General features: G+C 48.6%; 1 protein-coding gene and 1 long non-coding RNA gene across 2 annotated transcripts; one reads left to right on the forward strand and one right to left on the reverse strand.

Moving 5' to 3' along the window:
- Positions 1–6,540: 6,540 nt before the first annotated feature.
- AREG (amphiregulin) lies at positions 6,541–14,211 on the reverse strand. Its single transcript, XM_064712363.1, has 6 exons — positions 14,065–14,211; positions 13,692–13,868; positions 10,952–11,135; positions 10,343–10,501; positions 8,726–8,828; positions 6,541–7,801 (listed from the first exon to the last, which is right to left on the reverse strand). Exons 1-5 carry the CDS (start codon positions 14,105–14,107, stop codon positions 8,741–8,743), a joined length of 651 nt encoding a protein of 216 aa, XP_064568433.1. The 5' UTR covers positions 14,108–14,211; the 3' UTR covers positions 6,541–7,801; positions 8,726–8,740.
- Positions 14,212–14,708: 497 nt separating this feature from the next.
- Positions 14,709–17,834, forward strand: LOC135447424 (uncharacterized). The gene is made up of 3 exons (XR_010440112.1): positions 14,709–14,984; positions 15,119–15,944; positions 16,388–17,834. It is a non-coding gene; the product is annotated as an uncharacterized LOC135447424 (long non-coding RNA).
- Positions 17,835–20,853: the final 3,019 nt, after the last annotated feature.

Consider the following 20,853-nt stretch of genomic DNA (forward strand, 5'->3'; position numbering starts at 1 on the left):
AGGCTGCCTTGTTCTGCTGAGAGTTTACCATTCTGTGGAGCATCTCCCCAGCACCAGCAAGGCCATGGATGTTGAATCATAGTGTTGAACCATAGTGCAATTGCTTGGGATGTCTGAGTGGGATTCGTTTGGAGACTCTTGTGCAACACTGGCGTGAGACAGAAAAGCACAGAGTTATTTCAGTGGCAACACTCACCCTACTCCCACTCAGGATTCAATGTATAACAGCTTTATGTCACATGCTCTGCACCAGAACAGGGACTGAAACACATCCTGAAGATCAAACAGCCTAACAGTGAACACTGTTTAAGCACACACAGAACCAGATAAAACCAGAAATGAGGTTTTAGCAGAGAGAAGGATGCAAACTCAAGCCATGTGCTCAAACAATAGTCTCAAGGCACCAACAAGGTCTCAGTTACCTATGAATTCCTTCTGAATGAAAGATCCTTTTGGCACAAGCCAAGATCATCTCAACAAAAAGAATTATGAAATGCTTTAGTCATGTCTTAAAGCAGAATTTTTCAGACCCCAGCAAAAAGATGGGATCCTCTGAACATGCTGTTTTCCTTTAGTTCCCACTAAATCCATGACAAAACCCAGCTGATGTTCCTAGGACCCAGGTGAGATAGGGCTGACGATGACCAAGCACCCCACCATCACTGTTAGACCCCTGCACCCACTGCTCCTGTGACAGTTTTGCTAACAGACAGCATTGTTGAGTCTTGCACTGGTTGCTCATTAGCATTGCAGTAACTGATTTCTTATGTAAATTGTGTCAGCCCAGAGAAAAACCAGTTCAATTCCAGTCTGCATTGCTGGGATGGACACAGAACAAATGAGAAGTGCTAATGTTCTCTTTTCCTTTTTCTTTTTTAATAGAAAACCAAGGACAATCAGTCATTGCCTGTCTTCCACTATAAGCAGAAATCCCCTCACACCTGCAGAAAGACCTTCCCAAATACAAAATGCCACCATCTATCTTTTTGCAGGTACTGTCACCAAGCCTGCACCTACAAAAGCAGTTTCTGTGCACCTAATTAGAGGCTTGAAAAACCAATGAGCATTTTTGTCTATGGACATCATGTCTTCTTTCAAATCTTAACTTAATCTTGTAAAGGCATGGCTACATAGCTAACAGCACCACATCTTTGCTATGTCAGGTCTCATAACCTTGTAAGACTGTAAATGTGATCAAGAAAAAGGAGTGTGCAGGCAAGCTAAGGGGATCATTTTCTTCCTGTTGCTGCTAAGGCAACCTCCCCAAAAGTCTGTGAATGGTTTCTGGCTTGATCCCTGACACAGCACTGTATCAGCTTTCCCTCTAGTCTCTCCCCTGGTGCAGAAAGGGAAGAGAGGCTTCCTGCTGAGCCTGCCAAAGGCCCTGGAACTGCTATGCACTGGCACTTTGATGTGCACTTAGCACAGGGGTCATTCCTTAATATGCCTCAATAGGCCTTAGTGTTCCTATGCCTGTGGTAGGAGAGAGGGGGCTCAAATGCTGTCCCGATTCTGGCCCACTTTGCTCGACCCTGCTACCCTATCCTTCCACCTCACTCCTCTTTCCAGCTGAAATCCCAACTGCTGCTGTCTTTACCAGGCAACATGCTACAGTACTTCCCTGGAACACCACAGGACCGACACACGTCACTACTGTGCATGTCTTTGAAAAGCTTTCATCATAAACAAGGGGGACCGAGACCTGACAGAACGTTTGTTGCCCTAAGCCCTGGTTTGGTTTGGCTGTGTTCTGCTCCACCCAGGAGGTGTCTGCCTTTCATCCCCAACAGTAATCATCCCCAGGCATGAGGCAGGGAAGTGCCTTTTAACTGCAAGGAGCCAGATACGGTCTGAAAGCAATGCAGACAAGTATCAATGGGAGCCACACTAACACTGTACCTACCCAAATTACACTTACGAGTTTCGTCTGAAGCTCTTCACCTGCCTTTGCTGTGTGCACCTCCAATAATTTCTGAACACAAATGACATAACGTGGAAACATGAGGGAAAACAAGGCAAGAAAAGGGTGGTCTTATGTGTAAAACCTGGGACAGCTACCAGGTTCAGACCCTATTCAACCACCAACAATTCACATTACCATCCCCAGCAGGGATGCAAGGAGAGGAAGGGAGACCTGACAAGACATTGGCCTGTCTGAGATTTTGCTGAGATGCTATGACCCCGTTGCCATCATATTGCAAAGCTCCCATACCTTCTTGGTGATTTCTCACAGGCAGCTTCCCACAGCACTGACTCCTTCTTCTTCACAGCATAGCCAACAAACTCCAACTCTCTTCACAACCAGCTAACCCACTCTTCTGTAGCACTTGTCTTCTTATTGGACACAGCTGTGGCCTACTAAGGGCAGGCCAGTTCCTAATCTTTGGTGGTTAGTACAGCTGCAACTCCTCAGGTGTGAGACTACCTTCTGCACTATTTTCTTACATTCTATCCCCCCACATGACCCTGCACTGACAAGAGCTGTGGATGCTGTAACAGAAACATTTTAAAATATATTCCTCACTTCAAACTTCTAAAAGTAATTTCTGTTTCTGGGTTTTTTTTAAACTTGTTACCTGCAGTGCTGAAAATATTTCCTTTCCGAAGCAAAAAGAATCTAACTAATGGCACAACATCAGCAGCACTTTATCCTCTACAAGAACAGCAGGTTTCCAGCACCACCCACAAACCAATCCAGCCTCCGACTGCTGTCTGATGCCCAAATACAAATTCACTGCAGCAGTGTAAGGAAAAAGCACACTCAAAGAAGGAAACTATTTTCCAAGGTCTGGAACAAAGCATCAAAAGGCAGGAACTCAAATGCAGTTAGAAGTGATGACAGTCTGACTTTGGGTGCATGGTGCTGGAATGAGGGTATCATATCTGGGTTAAGGCATATTGGAAATGCTGGATTAGATCAGACTCCCAGGCTATTTAGCTTTGCTTTTTGTCCCAATATACAAAGAGAACAGACTGCATTATTTCAGTCAAAAAATGCTGAGCTGACAACTGGTTTTCTGAACCATATGCAAAAAGATACACCTTAATGATACAAAAAATTATAAATGAAAACTGATCTTTCTCAAAAAAGATGCACTGACAGTCCTTACTAGGAAAACGCACTTTGAAATAATTTCTCTACTTAGGACTTAGAATGTGCTACTCTGAGGTCTTCTTTGGCTGAAGAAGGTACAAATCCTGCTTGCTTGGCTGTGGGCCTCTAGAGAAAGCAAACAAAAGCTGTTTCCCTCTGACACTCTCAGGTGTAGCTGCCTCAGCTGAGCGACTCCCGAGTCACAGACAAAGCCAGACCTGCAGGAAACGAGGATTACTGGCTCAGGAAAGGTGTAACCAGCAGAGGAACGATAGGTATGCACATCTTTACTCACAAAATGAGAAGGCAGCTAGGTTTGCTTACTAAGGACTGTCTGACCCTTCTGCCCACTCATCTGTCCCATGTGAACAGTCCAAGAGTGCCAGCAAAAAGCAGCCCTTGCTCCTTGCACATGCTCGCTCTCTGCATGCAGCAGTCACCAAGGACACACAGCCATGGCTCCCTATCCAAGAACGCCTCAAGAGCCAAGGGATGCAGCACTGTTCTCTGAAGCACAACACACTGTTAGCACATCAAAAATCCCCTCCAAAGACAGACAAGCACCTGTCCCAGCTCACAGCTTTGCTTTCAGGCGTGCTTGCTCAGGGAGTTTACTGAGGCATCAGTAGTCCTATACTTGTAGCAATATACTTACTACAAGAACACCCCAAGTCTTTTAAGGGCTCAAACCTTTACACCAGTTATTGGAAATGGCATCAAACAACTCAAATGTGGGTGAAGCAAACCACTGCACAGCTACCTGGGATTACTGACAGTCCAAACACCTTTACAGACGTCCATGTACATCTGAATTTACCAAGGAAAACTTAAGTTCAGACTAACACCTGCTACTGCTCTGAGGGAAAAGGGGCATCTTGGGAGGTGGGCAGGAGGAGAGAAGCCAAGTCCAGAAGCAGACAGGAAGCTCCCTGGTCAGAGACAACTGCAAATATTCAAAAGCTCCATTAAGTGCACAATAGATAACACCCTGATAAGCTATCGTTCTTTCTACAATAGTCACAGAGAACAAAACGTTCAGGAGAGACAAAGGAATTGTGCAACAAGGCATGACCATCACATTATCCCTGGATACTGATCTGGATATCAAAAATACCTTGCCAAATCAACCCTGCATACAGAAAATTGTGCAAGCACATCAGGCTCCTCCCTCAGGTCCTACCTGAAGCAGCTACAAGTGAGAAGGACACAGATGCGCTCCTCTCAAAGTAGCATTGGCAATGGAAGGCCAAGAAAAACCTGGAGGCATAACTTATTAATAAGATGAGCAACCAGAAATCCAGGCATTCTCAGTGAAACCAAGGTAACTCCACGGTGAGGGGAGGAGGTCAAAAGCCAGATGATATATGTCCTGAAGACTAGACCTGGCTGTGCAGGATCAACAGTAAAAATTATCTTTGCCCTTGCCTTGGAGCAAATCAGATTTTCTTGTCACACAAGTACAGCATCCTTGGACAGCAAGGGACTTCCAGACACACAGCTCCACCCATTTATTGTGGGTTCTTTTAAGTAACCAACCCACTGGACACTGCAGGTCTGGATGGTGCTTGTGCATCACACTTCTATTCAGAAGCTTGTAGCAGGCTGTTATTAGCCAGGGCCATCGTAGAAAAAACACATAGTTGCTGGCCAGAACTTGTAATTGATTAAAGCAAAATGAAGGGAAATTTTACTTTCTTACATACATCAGTTCTGGATTTATAATTACTCATGCCATCCATGGACAGTGAGATTTGCCCTCAGTTCCCCAAACACAGAAAGCAGTTCTGAGTGCTCAACAAGCCACCACAGGGAACACTGGCAGCTCTCTGCCCTGCATGAGACAGCATCATCTCTCAGGCACAGCAAAGCTCTGCTAGCAAGAGCTACAGCAGTGCTGGATGAGACTGACCAAGGGCAAAGCACAAACAAGAACTCTACAGTAGAGTTGCTGGCTGCACAACCTCCCAGAAAACCTGGCTGTAACCTAAATCCTTAGAGGATAAGGTCTTCTATAAAGTCTGATCTCTGCTGTTCCCAGCTCCTTACTTTCACAAAATACTCTCTAGCCCACTCAGTAATCAGGGTATTAAAAGTATACAACAGATGGAATCTACAACTTACACTGGTAGCTTCACTCCTGTCAGGTTTAGAACCCAGGCAGGAAAGAGGGAGAAGAGCTATTTCCCACACTAGTGCTAATATAGCTTAACAAGTAAAAAGCTTCTTACTTTCCCCAAAATGGTGACCAGAGAGAGAAAAGTTTCTGAAAAAAAAGAGTCTAATGGCTCTTAAAAGGGAGTTATAATCCATCCCCAGTCTCACTAGGCCATGGCTTGGTTACCACTGAGATCAAGCTTGTTTACTCCAAAGCAAAAAAATCTTGGCATGACTGACAGAAACAGCTTTTCTTGCCAGAGCTCTAATAGCAAATGTCTGTGGAAAAGCCACTTGGAGAAATGCTGTTTACTTTGGTAATGAAGCAAGTTCCCTGGAATGAAGTCTTGCAATCTTCCCAAGAGGTGTTGCAATACCTTACCTGTACCTCAGCTACATACCATACAGGCTGCTTTCAGAGCCTGAGAACTCCCTGGCGAGCTCAGAAGGCCAAGGCATCTCAGCAACTCCAGGCAGGACTGAGCTCTAGTCCTACACTGGATACACCCCCTGCATCCTAATTAAAACTGATGGCTGGGGTTTTTCTTCAACTTGAAGGAGACCTACGTCCCAGCCATCAACACCTCTTGAAGATGCTTATGAAAAAAGGCCCCCAAAGCCATCTTCTCCATCCCCTTCTTTTTAACTGTATAAAGCCAAACTCTCCTCCTTGAAACTTTTTATTTAGGCAACTCTGAACTTAGACCCCAGCTCACTGCTACAAGTGCTTAGAGGGAACATTAATACATAGCTGGACTAATAAACACCAAGGAAGAGAAGAAATGCCAAGCGGACAGTGGAGGCCAAGGCTCCCTTTCTGCTTAGGGAGTAACTGGCCTGAGGCTATGCTGCTTTTCCTCATTTATTTAAGACCAGGTTTCAAGCTGCTGTCCAAATTCTCTCTGCACAGAGATGAAAGGCTCTTGCCATTCAATATTCCAACTCTTGACTCAAGTGCAAAGGGCTACATCTGCTCAAACCTCAGTTTGAAGTTTGGCTGCCAAGGAGACAGCTGACTTAGCCTCACAATAATTCAGGAACTAGAAGATCCCTCGTAGCTGAATGAAATGGATCTCTTACCCAAACAGGTACTTGCATATGAACATTTTGTTTACAAACAGTTTGCACTCTTGTAAAGGCACCAAGCCCATGCCTGACACATGGCTGCAGTTCCTCACAGCAGTACTTTGTGCTCCCAAGTGTTGAAATTCTTGCTTTGAGGAGAAACCAAGCTCTAATTTCAAGTGTTTACATGTATTCCTGAGAGCAAGAAAAAAAAATCTTACCATGATTAGGTTATGTAAAAAGTTTAATTATAAAATAAATAAGTTTGTTATGGAAACATTAAATATTAAATACAGTAATAAATATTTACACATTTACAGATACAACTTGACAATTAATGCTGTTTCTCTGGTACCAGAAGATTTCTGCTCTGTTTATACAGAACACAATCACTCTTCCAAGAAGAAACTGAACTCAAATAATATTCTGTGCTCAAAACTGCATGGACAGTTAAGAAACCAAGGACACCTGGGTCAGAAAAGACTGAGGTAAGATGAGTTCTTCACACCTGAATGTAGAGCACAAGAGACCACTGCTTGCAAAGCATCAGTGCCTGAATTAAATTCTTCAAAGGAAAGGGTTCTTAGTAGTCAAGTTAAACTGATGAGATCTGATGTGTTTTATATTTAAGCACTGCTTAAAGCAGCAACAAGTATCTGTTTAACAGAAGTAGCTTTGTGTTTAGAAGAGATGGATCCAGCCTTATCAGTTGTTTGGAGCACGGATCTTTTCCTTTAGATGCAAACCTTCAGGTCTTGCATCCACTGTCTCAGCATCCTAGGAGACAAATCTGAACTCGGGCTAGCACACACGCAAATGGACAGCTCCACTCACACCACGAGTCCCACACAGCTCGGAGGGATTACTTCCACACACACAGCAACAGAGCCCAGGTGTGGCTGACAAAGATCTGTCACCAACGCCCTGCAAGTCACAACTACAGATGAAGCTCTTGGAAGCCAATATGGACATGGAGCACAGTGACAACAGAATTAGGTTTTTCATCCACTGAGGTCTAGGGAGAGAAGCCATCCCAACCTCTTTCCCTTTCTCACTTTTGTAGAGGGAAGGAAGGGAATCTCCTCCCTTCCATCCAGTCCTGAAAGCAGCAACAGGTTCTCCCCCTTAGAGTTAGAGCTGCCAAAGGAGAATTGCTAAGAGAACAAAGTCCATCCACACAACAGCTGAGACTGGAGCTCTAGCGTAGAGAGAGGAGGCTTAGTAGCAGTAGTCTCCAGCAGGTCTTGACAGCAGGTACTGTCCCCCAACAAGCCAGCTCCTTCCACATCGTTGTGCCAAGATGCAGTAATAACTGGTATCCTCAGCAAGTGATTCAGCAGCAAGTGGCCTGTTGACATCTCCTTGCAGCAGCCTCTCTCTGGATGAATCAGGGCTTAGTGGCAACAGCTCCAGCCCACAGTGTCCAGGTGGATGTGACAGGTAGCCAGAGGTACCCCGCAGCCTGGCCATGGCCACTTCAGAATTGCTCTGTAACAGGCAGACCAGACACATTAATCAGCACCCGAGACACAAGCACCCTGTGCTAGCACCACGGCAAACCACCGAGCAAAGCAGGTAGCTGAAGGACGTGCCCACGCCTGAGGACACTGCCAGATACTCTTCAGCTTCAAGCAAGCTCTGAGCAAAACCCTCCAACTGTCACTGGACAAAGCTAGAAAATATCTATAGCTGACATGTGGCAAAGCAAAACTTGACAGGTCGGCTGGAATTCTGCAGGACTATCTTGTATGGCTTTCTCCTCAGCTCGCAGTGTAACTCCTTTCCAGTAATGGTCCTTGAGTCTGCTGTTACTTACGCCTGGCCTCAGAAAAGACCAACTTGCCTGCCCAGTAAAATCCACTAGATCACTCCCAGAAGCAATCCACACATGCCAAGGAGCTTTGGGCCTCAGTTGCTGTGACAGTAAGCAACTTGACTGAGAGGCTATCTGTGGTGCTCACAGAACTCACAGCTTCCTTTTGGTCCACAGCTTCTGAGCACCAGAAACTTCCTGAAATTCTCCTTGCAGGAAACATATGAAAATGCTCAGTACTTTTCTTCTAAGAGGTGATGATGCTCTAGCACCATCTTCCATGACTGAAGTCTACCACTGTTTCCTGCACTACATCTGCCTCTGTCCAGATATTCAGGACTTCCTCTTCATAGCTCCACTTATCTCAGTACAGCTTCCTCACTTGGTCAACAGAGCCAGAAATTTAACAGAGCTGTTGAACAACTTGTACAATTCAAGGTGGTTTTGAGAAACCAGAGAACCAAGCTAGCTGCTCACGTGTAACTTACGTGTTTCAAGACACTTGGAGCACTAAAAGCAAGCACTAGCTTTGCAAAACAAACATGCAATTCCCATCCAGCCCGGAAGGACTGAGAGGTGTTTGAAGTCAGCATTCATACCTGCTTTCTCCCCATTTACACACCAACATTGCCATTTCTGTTTTCTTGTCGCAGTTTTTTCCTTTCTTCTTTCTCTTCATACTGAGGACACTTTTTCCTGACCCTGTGGAATTATGGCATGTTAGAGACAATTTTGAACCCCGATGCACATCCAGTTGTCACCAGCTTCCCCATCCTCACATGTTGGACTCATGTTCTGTGAATCCTCAAGCAACTCCTTGGCACCGGGGAGTTTCAAGCAAGATAAGTTTTTAAGCATTCAGCATCAAGCAGTATCTGCTGGTAAAAATCAAGGAATCTCTGAACTAGATGTCAACACTTGTACCTCACAGAAACTGAGCTTCTTGACTTAAACCAGACTAGGGAGCAAGATGAAGAGAGGTTATTGCTGGGACTGAGCAAAGCAACAGGAGACATTCTGGGTGACAGATTTTCTAGTGGCTTGAGCTTATATCTGCAGAGACCACACTGCCTTCCTCAACTCCACAGCAGAGCCCTGCAGGCTTCAAATCTAGGCCCTGTCCCTTGAATACATAATAAGGAAGCCCCTTACTGATTTCTCCCAATTTCTCCAGTGTTTTTTAGTGACTACTCCCAGCAGCTTCTCTGGATGAGGGTACAGATTAGTGTGCATACACCTTGTGAGAGTTCAGAACATGAAGCAAATGCACTTCATCAACTACCAATAATCATTTGCTCTTAGAGCACTACAGAACTGGTTACCTCTCCTAGCAGCAAGGAATGGGGCAGTGTTCAGAGAACAAGTGTTCATCCCAGCATTCCTCTAGTTCAGAGTTAAATATGAAGCAACACTGAAATGACAAAGCATACCTTGTTTCCTGAATTGCAGAAAAAGGTACAGCACGTACCCAACTCAGATTATGTGCTTCATCTAGATCTAAAATTAGACTGAACCTTGGAGTTGCTATAATATCCCAGGCCCTACAGTGCTGGAGCTGCAGTGACAGAACTGCAGGACTGTTTCAGTATTTCTGTTTGTTATATGGTTTGAAACAGGTACCAAGAAAAGCTCTTTGAATTAATTCTCACCAGGACTCCAGATTCTGACAACCCACCACACTGAACTGGGGGTGCTGGTTCAGCTGAAATAGTGCTTCCTTCCTATTAACAGCAAGCAGAATTTGGGACCAGCAGCATTTGCCTCCCCACTTGCTTCCCCTCCAAGTGCAGGCATTTAAGCCCAGCAACATCCATTAACAAATGGACTCTCAGAGCTCATACCCTCCACCTGTGCATGCAGCTGTTGGCTAACAGCCATGCACGAGGCTATCACATTGCTGCTTGCAGGTTTCTCCACCAGGATTAGGGAACGCAGTCCTGTGTCAGCATTAGTGCTCCTCCTGGGCTTCCTGCTGTTGCTCTGCAGCACTCTAACTACCCTGGCTGTAGCAAGAGCAGGAAGGCTCTTGGTTTACCATGTAAGGGTCACAGACCTTGCTTCTACCCTCCAGATATATGCAAGCTGGGATAAGAACCCATCCTTTCCAGCTGCTTTTCACAGAGGTAACTCAGATGAGCCGTGCACATTCAGGTGTTATTGGGCACAGGCCCTGCTCACACTTAAGGAAGACAGACACCAAAGAGGATAATACTTACTGCACTATCACAATGATAAGTACAGTAATGAAGCTGATGCTCGAGAGCAGCACAGCTACCACTACCAGCACAGTCTTTGAGTAGTCTGCCACATCATTCTTCCTTTGAGTCTTCATGAACTGTTCACCACAGCGCTCACCAAAAAAATCCTGATGACATCTGCAAGTAAATATTAACACAAGTTCTTATCAGCTCCTGTGCTGTCTGGAGCCAAGGACACCCACACATATCAGACCTGACTTAGACATCTTCTGAGTTTCCCATGAATCTCAAGGTGCTCACTTCAGAGCAGGTTCGTGAAATGCAGTCACTGCTCTAGCACAAGGTTTGTCAGCATTTCAACAAGTCGAGATTAGTTTGGGTGTGATGTTCCAGAAAGACACGCCTTTTCATTCTTTTGGTTTGAGTTTATGACCAACTGATGAGTTCAGTGGCTTGTTATGCATCTCAGATTCCATCATCACTTAATTTACATGGCAGAAGGATTCTCAGTCAAAATACTGCAGGAGATGAACCTATACCAAACTGATAGCTGATTTTTCCTCTGAGCCCTCAGATGCCACTGGCTCATGGCACTGACACCTAACTCACAAGCTATAAATAACTTACTTGCAGGTCACCATCTGGAGATGTTCTAGGTAAATGCATTCTCCATGGATGCAAAAGTTTTTGTATTCCATTTCACAGGGAGTCCCTTTCTTCTTGTTTTTCCCTCTGTTCTTCTTCCTTCTTGATTTGCCAGCATTCTTCTCTCCCCCCCTCTTTGCTGGCTTGGGTTTAACCACAGGTTCCACTGAAAAAAGGACATAACGCCTTGGTGTAAAAAAGCACAATTCTGAGAAAATTGAATTGAAGAATTTGATGAGAGCCAGGAGGACCACCACCACAGGAGAATCTGTGACCAGGAAGCACAGGATGCAAGTGAGAATGCTGCTGGGCATCTCGCACCCAGCACAAAGGCAGCAAGCTCAGCAGCACATTGAAGCACAACTCTGCTACACTTAAGTCCTGTGCCATGCAGACCAGAGCCAGAAGCAGCAGATGAGCCAAGATCCACCAAAGATGAAGAGCAGCAGAGATGCAGGACTGCAGCATTTCATAGCATAAGACACTTGAGAGCAACAGCACAGTTTCAAGCAAAGGCCTGTAAAGAACAGGGAGTTCATGCTGAGCCCAGCCATGCTCCAGTGTTACATGGGCACAGGTACAAGACTAATAGCTCCATTTCTCTAAACTCTCCATTTGCATCAGTGATGAAAGGCACTGGAACTCGCTACATAGTCCTGGGCACTTGCCGAGGCAAAGTAGCTTGCAGTCCCGGTTGGCATACTTGTTTCTCCTAAACAACCTGCAGTGCTGTCTTCAGAAGGAGAGCGCTCCTTTCCAGTTCTCCTGCTTTGTGAGAGATGCTGAGCGCAGGGAAGGAGTGAAGGCCAGAGTCTGCGACACTCAGCCTATTTACTCTGCCGCTTACTGCCGCCCCTCATTATCTCAATTAACACAAACCTCTAGAAGAGTGTGGTTTAAAATCCTGGTGACTTAGTAGCCCTTGAATTGAGGCAAGGGCAAACAGGTTCCTTTCACTGAGGAGAGCAGACCAGCCACTGACTGAGGATCAGAAGCTCCAGAGCAGCCCCATGCAGCAATCCGAGTTCAACAGCACTGGTTTGAAATAACTTGGCACAGCAAGAGCCCGCCTCCTGCGCTGCCAGCCCTAAAGCGGCCGGCAGCACAACACTGCTGCTCAGGAGTAACAGTTACCCCAGGGATTTAAATAGGCCCTAGGAAACAGCAAAGCTATTTACAACAAGCTCCAATTTTGCTCTTGTGCTCTGAAGACCTGATGAAAATCATTTTTGGGTGATTAATATTTTACCCACAGTTCTATGCATACAGGCAATCACCACAATAGGGCACAACTGGATCTAACTACTTCCTAACCCTGTATTTCTGGTGCTGAGAGCCCATTCAAAGAAACAAGGTGTAGCTCACTGTTGTCTAGACAGCTGATCATTTTCACTTCTAGAGCAACAAGCCTGGCTTGAAGTTACTTAAAAGCAAAAATGCCTTCAGCAACCAGAAGTCTGATTAAAACCGTATGAGCTATATTAATATGTAAACGAGGTACACAGCTCCTGCAGCAAGGTTTCCTGTGCCTGGCAGTGTGAGCTCACTGCTGACAGTCAAAGGCCCCTGTTCTGTCCCGTCTGACTTGATCTTTAGGTTCGCGCTTTCATAATTGAGGCCACTTCCCGCCCTCCCTCTCCCAGGCTCAGCTTGTCAGCTCGATCTCAGTGTCCCTGTCTGCAGGCTGCACGGCCAGGAAAGCCATCCGCAGCTGAATCATAACAGCTTCAAGGTTTAGCCACAGATAAACCTCACGCCAAGCAGAAGAGCTGGTCTACAAACCAACCACCTTAGGTAACAAGTCTGGTTTCTGTGCAGTTAAGACAGCACTTCAGTCATCAAGCCAGTAGTTCGACAGGCTAAACTGCTTGACAACACCAACAGGCGCGTTTCCCCCAGAGATCTTCACAGGGAGCTTAAGCACAAGTCCACCAGTTCCCTCAAGTGACCACAATGAGCATGGTCCCACTTAATTTAATAGGTCCTTTAGTCACATTCAAGTCTCAGGGTGCTTCTGCAGGAAAATCAGTAGTCAGATCCACCCCGGAGGCAACAGGACCAGCCTACTCACACCTACTGAGGTTCAAATCACTTGCAGATACCTGGCTTGTACTGCAACTACACTCAGCCCAGAACCAACAAAATGCTCCGTTCCCACAGTAAGGCAGACTGCTCAGATCTCCTCACAGCTCAGCAAGCAGGCAAATTAGAATAAATACACACAATACCTATTGACAGTGAAGCACTGGCCTAAAGATGTTTAACAAACTTTCCTGTGGCCACTTAAAGGAATTAAGTGCCTGCTTTCCCAACAAAATTTGACTCCAATCCAAATAGGCCACCGTCAGAAATTATCCAGAAAAATTCTTGCAGCAAGACCAACAACTTGATGTAAAACAAACCTTTAGGGCCAAACAGCACCTAAATCTCCACTGACGGTTTTACACTAAGGAGGTGGTCACCATCTGACCCCAGCCCTCCTGTGAGGTTTGTAAGGAAATAAAGCTATGCACAGTAAGCTACCGATTGGCCTGCAGCTTCCACTCACCCTGGGCACATTCAAGCTAGGTTTCCACCCCGACAGCTATTTCTAAAGCAGCAGCTTCAAGCACAAGCACGTTTTTGCTCCATACTCCACGAGCTAAGCATAGCAGCGTTTACAAGAAAGAAAAGGCGTAAGTTGGGACTCGCAAGTTGCGAGATCCCAGAGCCGCCGACTCACCTCGGATCAAGTCGTCCACGATGTACTGGTGGACGGGCAGCGCCTCCTCATACTCCTCCTCATCCTCCTCATAGTCAGGACCCGGCACGGGCTCGCCCTCACGGCTCCCGGCCTCCCGCTCCTCGTGCCGCTGCGGCTCCGTGGAGTTGGGCGAGGACCCGGCGGACGCACGGTTCGCTTTTGAAGGAGGGCAAACAGCGCAGTGAGCAGGGGGGCAGAGGGATCGCCACCGAGCGCGGAGTCCCTCACTCGCCTCAGCGCTTTCCCGCCCACGGCCGCGGCGCGAGCCCCCCCTCAGGCGCGAGTCCCCCGCCTCAGACGCGAGCGCAGGCTCGGCCGAGTGCCGATCTCCCCCGTCCCGTCCCTCACGCACCTGCCAGCACGGCCAGCGCGGCCATCAGCACCACGGCCCTCATCGTCCGTACTCGGGGCGGGAGGCGACAGAGACACAGAGAGAACGGGGCAAAAGGAGTCGCCGTAGCACAGCAGGTGCCGGCGGCGCGCAGCTCTCCATGAGGAGCCGCCTGCCGCCGCCGTCCACTTTATGGGCGCCGGGAGCTGGGGGCGCGGACATGGAGCGGCATAAGAGGGCGGGGCCGAGCGGGGCGGGATCGTGGAATCCCAGAATCGCAGAATGACGGAGTCCCAGAGTGATAGAAGCATACAATCTCCCAGTGCTTTTTCGTTGCAAGGGACATTGAGTACCACCTCGTTCCACCCCCTGCCATGGACAAGGGGATTTTCTAAAAGACCTGGTTGTTCCAAGCCCCGTCCAACCAGCCTGCCTGGAACACCTCTAGGGATCGGGCACCCGCAGCCTCCCTGGGCAACCTAGATCCCGCGAGTCAGGAGCGCGCCGGGTTATTGCGGACACACCTGTCTGCTCCTTGCTCTTCCCGCATCTCCCACAGGAGTGTTTTCCAGCGATAAACCCGGTCATCAACCCCCCCCCCCCCCCCCCCCCCCCCCCCGCCTCGCTGGCTACGTCTCCCTGAGCGGGGATGAGTAAGGGCTGAGTAAGCGGTGGCACCCACCGGGCAGGGACAAACGTGCTCCTCGGGGGCACTGCGACTCACTGCTGCCTCGGAGAGCTCCCCGGAGGGCACCTCCTCACGGCCACCTCTCCGGGCTGTTGTGGCACCTGCTGAAGAATCCCAGAATTACCAAGGTTGGAAGACACCTGTAAGACCACCAAGTCCAACCTCAACGCAGCACTGCCACTGTAACCCCTAAACCAGTGAACCACATTGCCCAGCACCAGATCCAGATATTTCTTGAACACCTCCAGGGATGGTGAGTCCACCATATCCCTGGGCAACCTATCCCAGTGCCTGAGCACCCAAACAGCAAAAAACATTTTTCTAGTATCTAATCCGAGTCTCTCTTGTCTCCTCTTAAGGCCATTTCCTCTCGTACTCTCCTTGCAGGCACAGCAGAAGAGACCGGGTGCTCCACATCACTACGACCTCCTTTCAGGTAGTTGTAGAGGGAGCTGCTGCTCTGAGAGGAGAAGAACTGGGACAGCATGAGAACCCAGAGAAGCCCAGAGGGTCGAGGATTAAGGGAGTGGTGTCCCTCTGCTCCGGTCCCACAGCACAGCAGGCTAGGAGGGCAGCTGGTGGCAATGCTCCCCTGGGAAAGGAGGATCTGGACTTTTAACTGAAAGAGGACAGCATGTTACTCACGGCTCAGGAAGCTGATGGAGCCTTTGCTCGAGGTGGCAGGGGTCAAAGTGGTTCAGTCACTGAACCTTTTCCCTTCTTTGACAGGCACACATGATATGTGGCTCCCGGAGTTTTTGCCATGTCACGCCAATCCTGAGAGGCAATGCCCAAGAGGTCTGGAAAAGAAGATGCTGAATCAGTCATTCAGATGTTATGCTGACACAGATAGCTCCAGCAAACCTTTGACAGCCCTTTTGTGCAATTGAAACTGTCTGAAACAGCGGGCAGGAGCTGACAGCTTTACTTCTGGGGGTTTTGTCCTGTTTCCCCTTCGCTGCCTGTCCTCAGAGGGATAGCAGAGAAAAGACAAATCCCACTCATTACTGCAACCTCATGTCAGAGAGCTCTGCAGGCAGTCAACAAGCAGGTCCTGGGCTATTTGGGGGACAGCCAGGGGCTTCAGAGGGCTCCTCCTTTCCCCCTTGGACTGGACTTCCCTTCCTGCAAGACCTCCATAAGTCTCAGTGCCTGGAGTTCACAGAGATCATTTGCATGTGAGGGGAGTTTCTCCAGAGGCAGAGACTTTGAGGTTTGGAGTTTCTTCTGATGAAACATGGGGTTGGTGATTTGAGAATGGCAAAAGAAAGGTCAGCCAGGAATCCTCCCTCTCTTCCTCCCTCCTGCTCTGCTCAAGGCTGGCTTCCTCAGCCAGGCACCACAGCTTCCCCCACAAATTTTTCTTTTCTTCAGCTGTTAAAACAAAATATTTCTCCCATTTTTTTAAAATCAGAGATTCACTGGAAACATTTAAATAATTTTGTTAAGTCCAGTCTGAGAAATATACTGAGCACTGAACACTCCTGCCCCGTTTGCTGCACTTGGCAAAATGCTGAGCAATTGGAGGAGGCTTAGCGGGGGGGGGAAAGGTTGCATTTCCCATCCCAAGTGCAATTGCCCATGTTACCTGCTCTGTTTAGAGACCAAACACTGCATATCCAGCAGCTGACTCACCGTGTTCTCTCTCTTCTCCAGTCTCCAGCTGATAGCTCCATCTCACTGACCGCCAGCAGCCAGGAATTTGGCTTGCCATGCTTTGAATTGGTCATTTCATCAGCTTCCTCCTGCTAGTCCTCCCTGTGACCTTGAAGAAGAAGGGGCAGCCTGGCATCAACCAGCACAACTCCTCAGAGTCCAGAAAGTGTAGCAAGATGGTGATGGGCACCCAGTAACTCATGGAAAGGTTCTGGTAGGGACATCAGGGGAGCTCTTCCCAAATGGCAGCTGCCTGGCCAAGCTCTGCTTGGCTGTTTCTTGGAGAGAACACCCTCCAGAGGCCACACATTTCAGGACATTCTGGACGGGATCTGCCACAAGCCCCAGCTTTTCTGTGTGCTGTGAGGGAAAAGGCACTAAGCCTGGCCACTGCTCTCTTCCAGAAGGACATTTGGATTCTGTCCCCAGAATGAATTTCCAGAAGGTATTGCAAGGCATGGTACAAGGAGGAGAAGCCTTGAGGGGGCTGCAAGGCTCAGCCCCCTGGGCTGCCCCACTGCAGCAGGGCCTGGGGCTGAGCTGCTGGGGCTGCAAGGGCAGGGCTCCCCTTTGGGAAGGCGCTGGTTCCCTGTGGATGCAGAGTGCCACCTACTGAGCCACCGCTCCCGGCAGCACCCGGGGTTCTCTGGCAGGACACCCAGGCTGGAGCTGCTGCTCAGAGAGTCCTTGCCCTGGCTGTTCCATGGGGCTGGTCCCAGGGGACAGGGAGCTGCCCCAAAGGCTGGTGAGCCCCAATGGGTGCAGCTTACAGATGAGCAGGGAATCTATGCAAGGGGCTGCATGTTCAGCACAGCTCTTGGCACCTGCCCTGAGCCAGACCTGGATTTCCATAGGCTGGCAGTGAAGTGAGACAAGATGGGCTCAAGAGCCTGGCCAGTCCTCCCTGGGCCTTGACAATCATTTTGAAGACCTTCAGCACTGACTGGGCTCAGACAGCACCTGGCAGCACCCAGTGCAGGTGACATTGGTGGTGATATCTCTTTGTCCCTTGGATCCCTGTCCTTGTTTGTGGAACAGGGGGTGCCAGCACACAGCCACCACTTCCCAGCTGTGCCATGATGATCCAGGGCATAGGCACGGGCTTGTAGAGGAGCAGTGCCGCCCATGCTGACAGCTGCTGGGCCTTGTCCTTGGCACATCATTGCTTCCAGGAGAGTCTGAGTGCCTGCTGGGATCTTATTCACTCTCTTTACTTTTGATAAAACCCCTGAGAAATGCGTGAAGGGAAAGGGAGTACCTGAAATACCATCCCATTAATGTTCTTCACTGACATCAAATGTTTATTTTGCAGGGGTGGGCAGAGCTGACCTGGTGTTTGAACATGAGTTATCCTTTCTCATCCATCCAGCTGAGGACAGGTGGAAAAGGGTAATGACTCAAACCAGAGTGGTGTCTGTCTGGGAAGCTCACCAGACTTTCACTTCTCTTGTGAGCTGCAGACACCACTATCTGCTGCTATCAGCAGCTCCCTCACAGGCAGGGAGGGAGCTTTGAAGTGAGGCATGTGTGACTCTGGCTCCTGCTGATGTAAATCAAGATTGCTCTAATAAAGAGCATGCAAGTGCATAGCCAGGGTGTTGGAGAGGAAGGGAGGGAAAGGCCTGGATATTGTTTTTCTGGATTTTGGTGGAGTTTGTTGGCCTCTGAGACATGCAGGCGTTGAGGTGGCTGTGTCTCCCTGCTGAGCAAGCTCTCAGCAAAGAATCCTTTTCCTAAGATCGTGACTTCTCCCTGTGCTCCCCTCCTTCCCTGGAGACCTGACTGAAGCGGGGGTCGCAAAACATGTCCAGAAAGGGGAGAATTTATGCACTGTTCTCCCAGGAAAGTCTGCCCAGTGCTCTGTATTTTCCTTCACATTTGAGCATGTCGTTTGGAGCATGTCTAAGAAGAATAAACAAAAAGAACAGAATCTGCTGGCCCTATGATGACAAGATTTTGTGGAATTTTCTGTCACTTATATTAATACAAATGGAAAAATGGTGCCTTTTTCAGGTCCCTCCTGAAAATCAGGCAGACAACATCAACTCCAGGGACCCAGAGCACCTCTGCTTAATCTGATGAAACACACAGCAGTGCTAAGGAGTGTGATGCTACCAAATGACAGCAGTGGGGCTTTACACTTGCTTTCCACAGGCTTTCCTGAAAGGCAGGCAGTGGGGAGCACAGCCTGATCATTTGCAAAATGCCCTGTGCCATGCTGTGGCTGCAGTCACTGCCTCTCACTGGCACTAGGCAGAGCTCAGCAGGACATGCCCAGCGTGGTTTTGCTTCAGGGGTGCTGCAAGCCTGCCCAGGACAGCCATCCCGGTGCCTGCTAGGAAGATTTTTGGGAAGTTGTCTGCTGTTAGCACACTGTCCTGGGCTTCAGCTGCTCTGTTTTTCACACAGTGTGCACTGAACAGCTCTCCTTTGACCAAACACATCCTCCAGCACTCACCCACTCGTTTTTGTGCAATAGCTCAGCCTGTAAATGCTTGGGGGCACATCCTGACCCCAGCAGTAATTTTAAGGGCCTGAAGCCAGGACATGGGTGAGGCAATACTGGATTTACACTAGAATGGGGAGCTGCCCCTCAGCTAGCAATCTTCTTCTCTAAAATAGCACATGCTGCCATGCTGCACTGAAAATTGCTGCCCTTTCTTCTATTTCCCTGAGGCAATTGGCAGGATTGTCCCAGGACTCTCTGAAGAGGGCAGGCTCGTGGCTATCCCCACATGCAGCCCAAGCCAGGCTCCCCAGTGGTACCCCAGAGCAAAGCCACCCAGCTGGCACCCCTGGACAGAAGGGGGAAGGTGCTTTAGATAGGAATCTCTAAGGACACCGAGGCTCAGCTGCTGTGGCCAGTGCCTACACGCATTTACCTGACAACATTACTGTAGCCCTTCACCTTCAGAATGATAGTGCTCCACCTGCAGTGCACATTATTTTACATATTCAGCTTACTACACCATTGTTAGATGAGGAAAATCATCCAGTCATCTCTCTAACATCTCCAAATTGCAGCCCAGAACAGTGCCTGGCAGAGGAGAGCACCCAGCTCAGCACCTCCCAAAGGTGCATGGAACCACTGGATCATTGTGCACGGGCTCAAGAGGTCCTCATTCTAAAGAGAAGAGAAAAACATGTTAAAATGTGAAGCATGTTCAAGGTAGCAGAAGCTGTGTGACAACTGTTCATTGAGTTTGGAGATCTCCCAGCTCAATCCCAGGATGCACTGACTTGGAGACCAAGTGTAGTTATGTGGGCAGGGGGGCTGCTTGAAAAATTATCCCTATACTTGGGAAAATAGAGGTGGTCTGGCCCAGTGTCTTAGAGACTGAGCTGAAAAAGAGCCAGAGCACAAACCTCCAAATTAAGAGAAGCCTCCCCAAAGCAAACTGCCACTGTATGGTGGTAGAGATGGAGCGGCAACAACCTGGGCCTGCCTTTAAGGGTCTTGGCCATGGAAGTCTGGCTGAGTTAAAGCGTGTTGGTGTTGATGGGAGCTGCAGCAGGGATTCTGACTGAGTTTGTTATGTCCCTTTCCTCACCTTGGGGTATGAAGTCACCTGGGAGATGTCTATCACAGCTCATTTGAGAGCACAGAGCCTGTGAGCAAATTATAGAGTACTGCCTGTTTTGGGGAATGCAACCCCACGTACGGACTGGGAGCACATGACAGAGGCTGTGATGTTTTCCCCCTACATTGCACATTTTTTCCAGTTGTGTCCAGAGCAGCAGAGAAATAAAGGACATGTGAGGATTGTTTGGGAATTTTCTCCTGGAAGTGCAGCTTCAGTCTTAGCCTTTTTGCTTTGAGATCTTCCTAGTGCCTTCCCACTGGGCACATCAGGTGGTGAATTTTCTTCACCTATTTGAAGTCATTTGGTATGTGGAGAAAGAATGAATCACAGGAGAAGCCTACAGCAATTAGCAACTCCTTTCCTCTCACCTTTGCCATAGCTAAGTTTTTTCCCTAGCACAAAGGCCAGGCAAGGCTTCCTACGCACAACAAGGATTACGTAGATCACTCTGGATTTTGATTTTTTTCACAGGCCATGAGCAAGCAAAGAAGCTCAGGAGAACACTCCATTTCACAGGCATGTTAGTTATGCTCCCTTGGAAATCCCATTGTTTGCTGGTGGTGCCTGCGTTTGCCAGTGCTGTGCCCTCGTGACTCCAGCTGCCTTGAACCGTGCCAGGGTGCCAGCAGAGGGGCATGAAACTTGGCAAAGGAGAAAGGTGCTGCTGGAATCAGCCAGTCCTGGCAGCTGGAGTGTTCATGGCAGCTCAGTGAGGGCTTTGGAAACTGCTTCCCTCTGTCAGCAGAACCTGAGCAGGGAGAGCACCTGGTGCCCCCCTTCTCCACGTGTCACCTGGTGCCCACGTCGCCTGTGTGTCACGTGTGTCCTGGCAGCGTGGGCCAGAGTGTTCCCAGGATGGGGCTGCTGAGACACCGCGTGAGT

Source organism: Zonotrichia leucophrys, chromosome 4 (assembly GCF_028769735.1).
Source record: "Zonotrichia leucophrys gambelii isolate GWCS_2022_RI chromosome 4, RI_Zleu_2.0, whole genome shotgun sequence".
In the NCBI taxonomy this organism is placed as follows: domain Eukaryota; kingdom Metazoa; phylum Chordata; class Aves; order Passeriformes; family Passerellidae; genus Zonotrichia; species Zonotrichia leucophrys.

Coding starts and splice junctions, on each gene's coding strand:
- AREG (XM_064712363.1), bottom strand. CDS start 14,107: ATGAGGGCCGTGGTGCTGATGGCCGCGCTGGCCGTGCTGGCAG. Junction 13,869..14,064: donor CGCGCTGGCCGTGCTGGCAG/GTGCGTGAGGGA, acceptor CTCCTTCAAAAG/CGAACCGTGCGTCCGCCGGG. Junction 8,829..10,342: donor CTTATCATTGTGATAGTGCA/GTAAGTATTATC, acceptor ATAATTCCACAG/GGTCAGGAAAAAGTGTCCTC.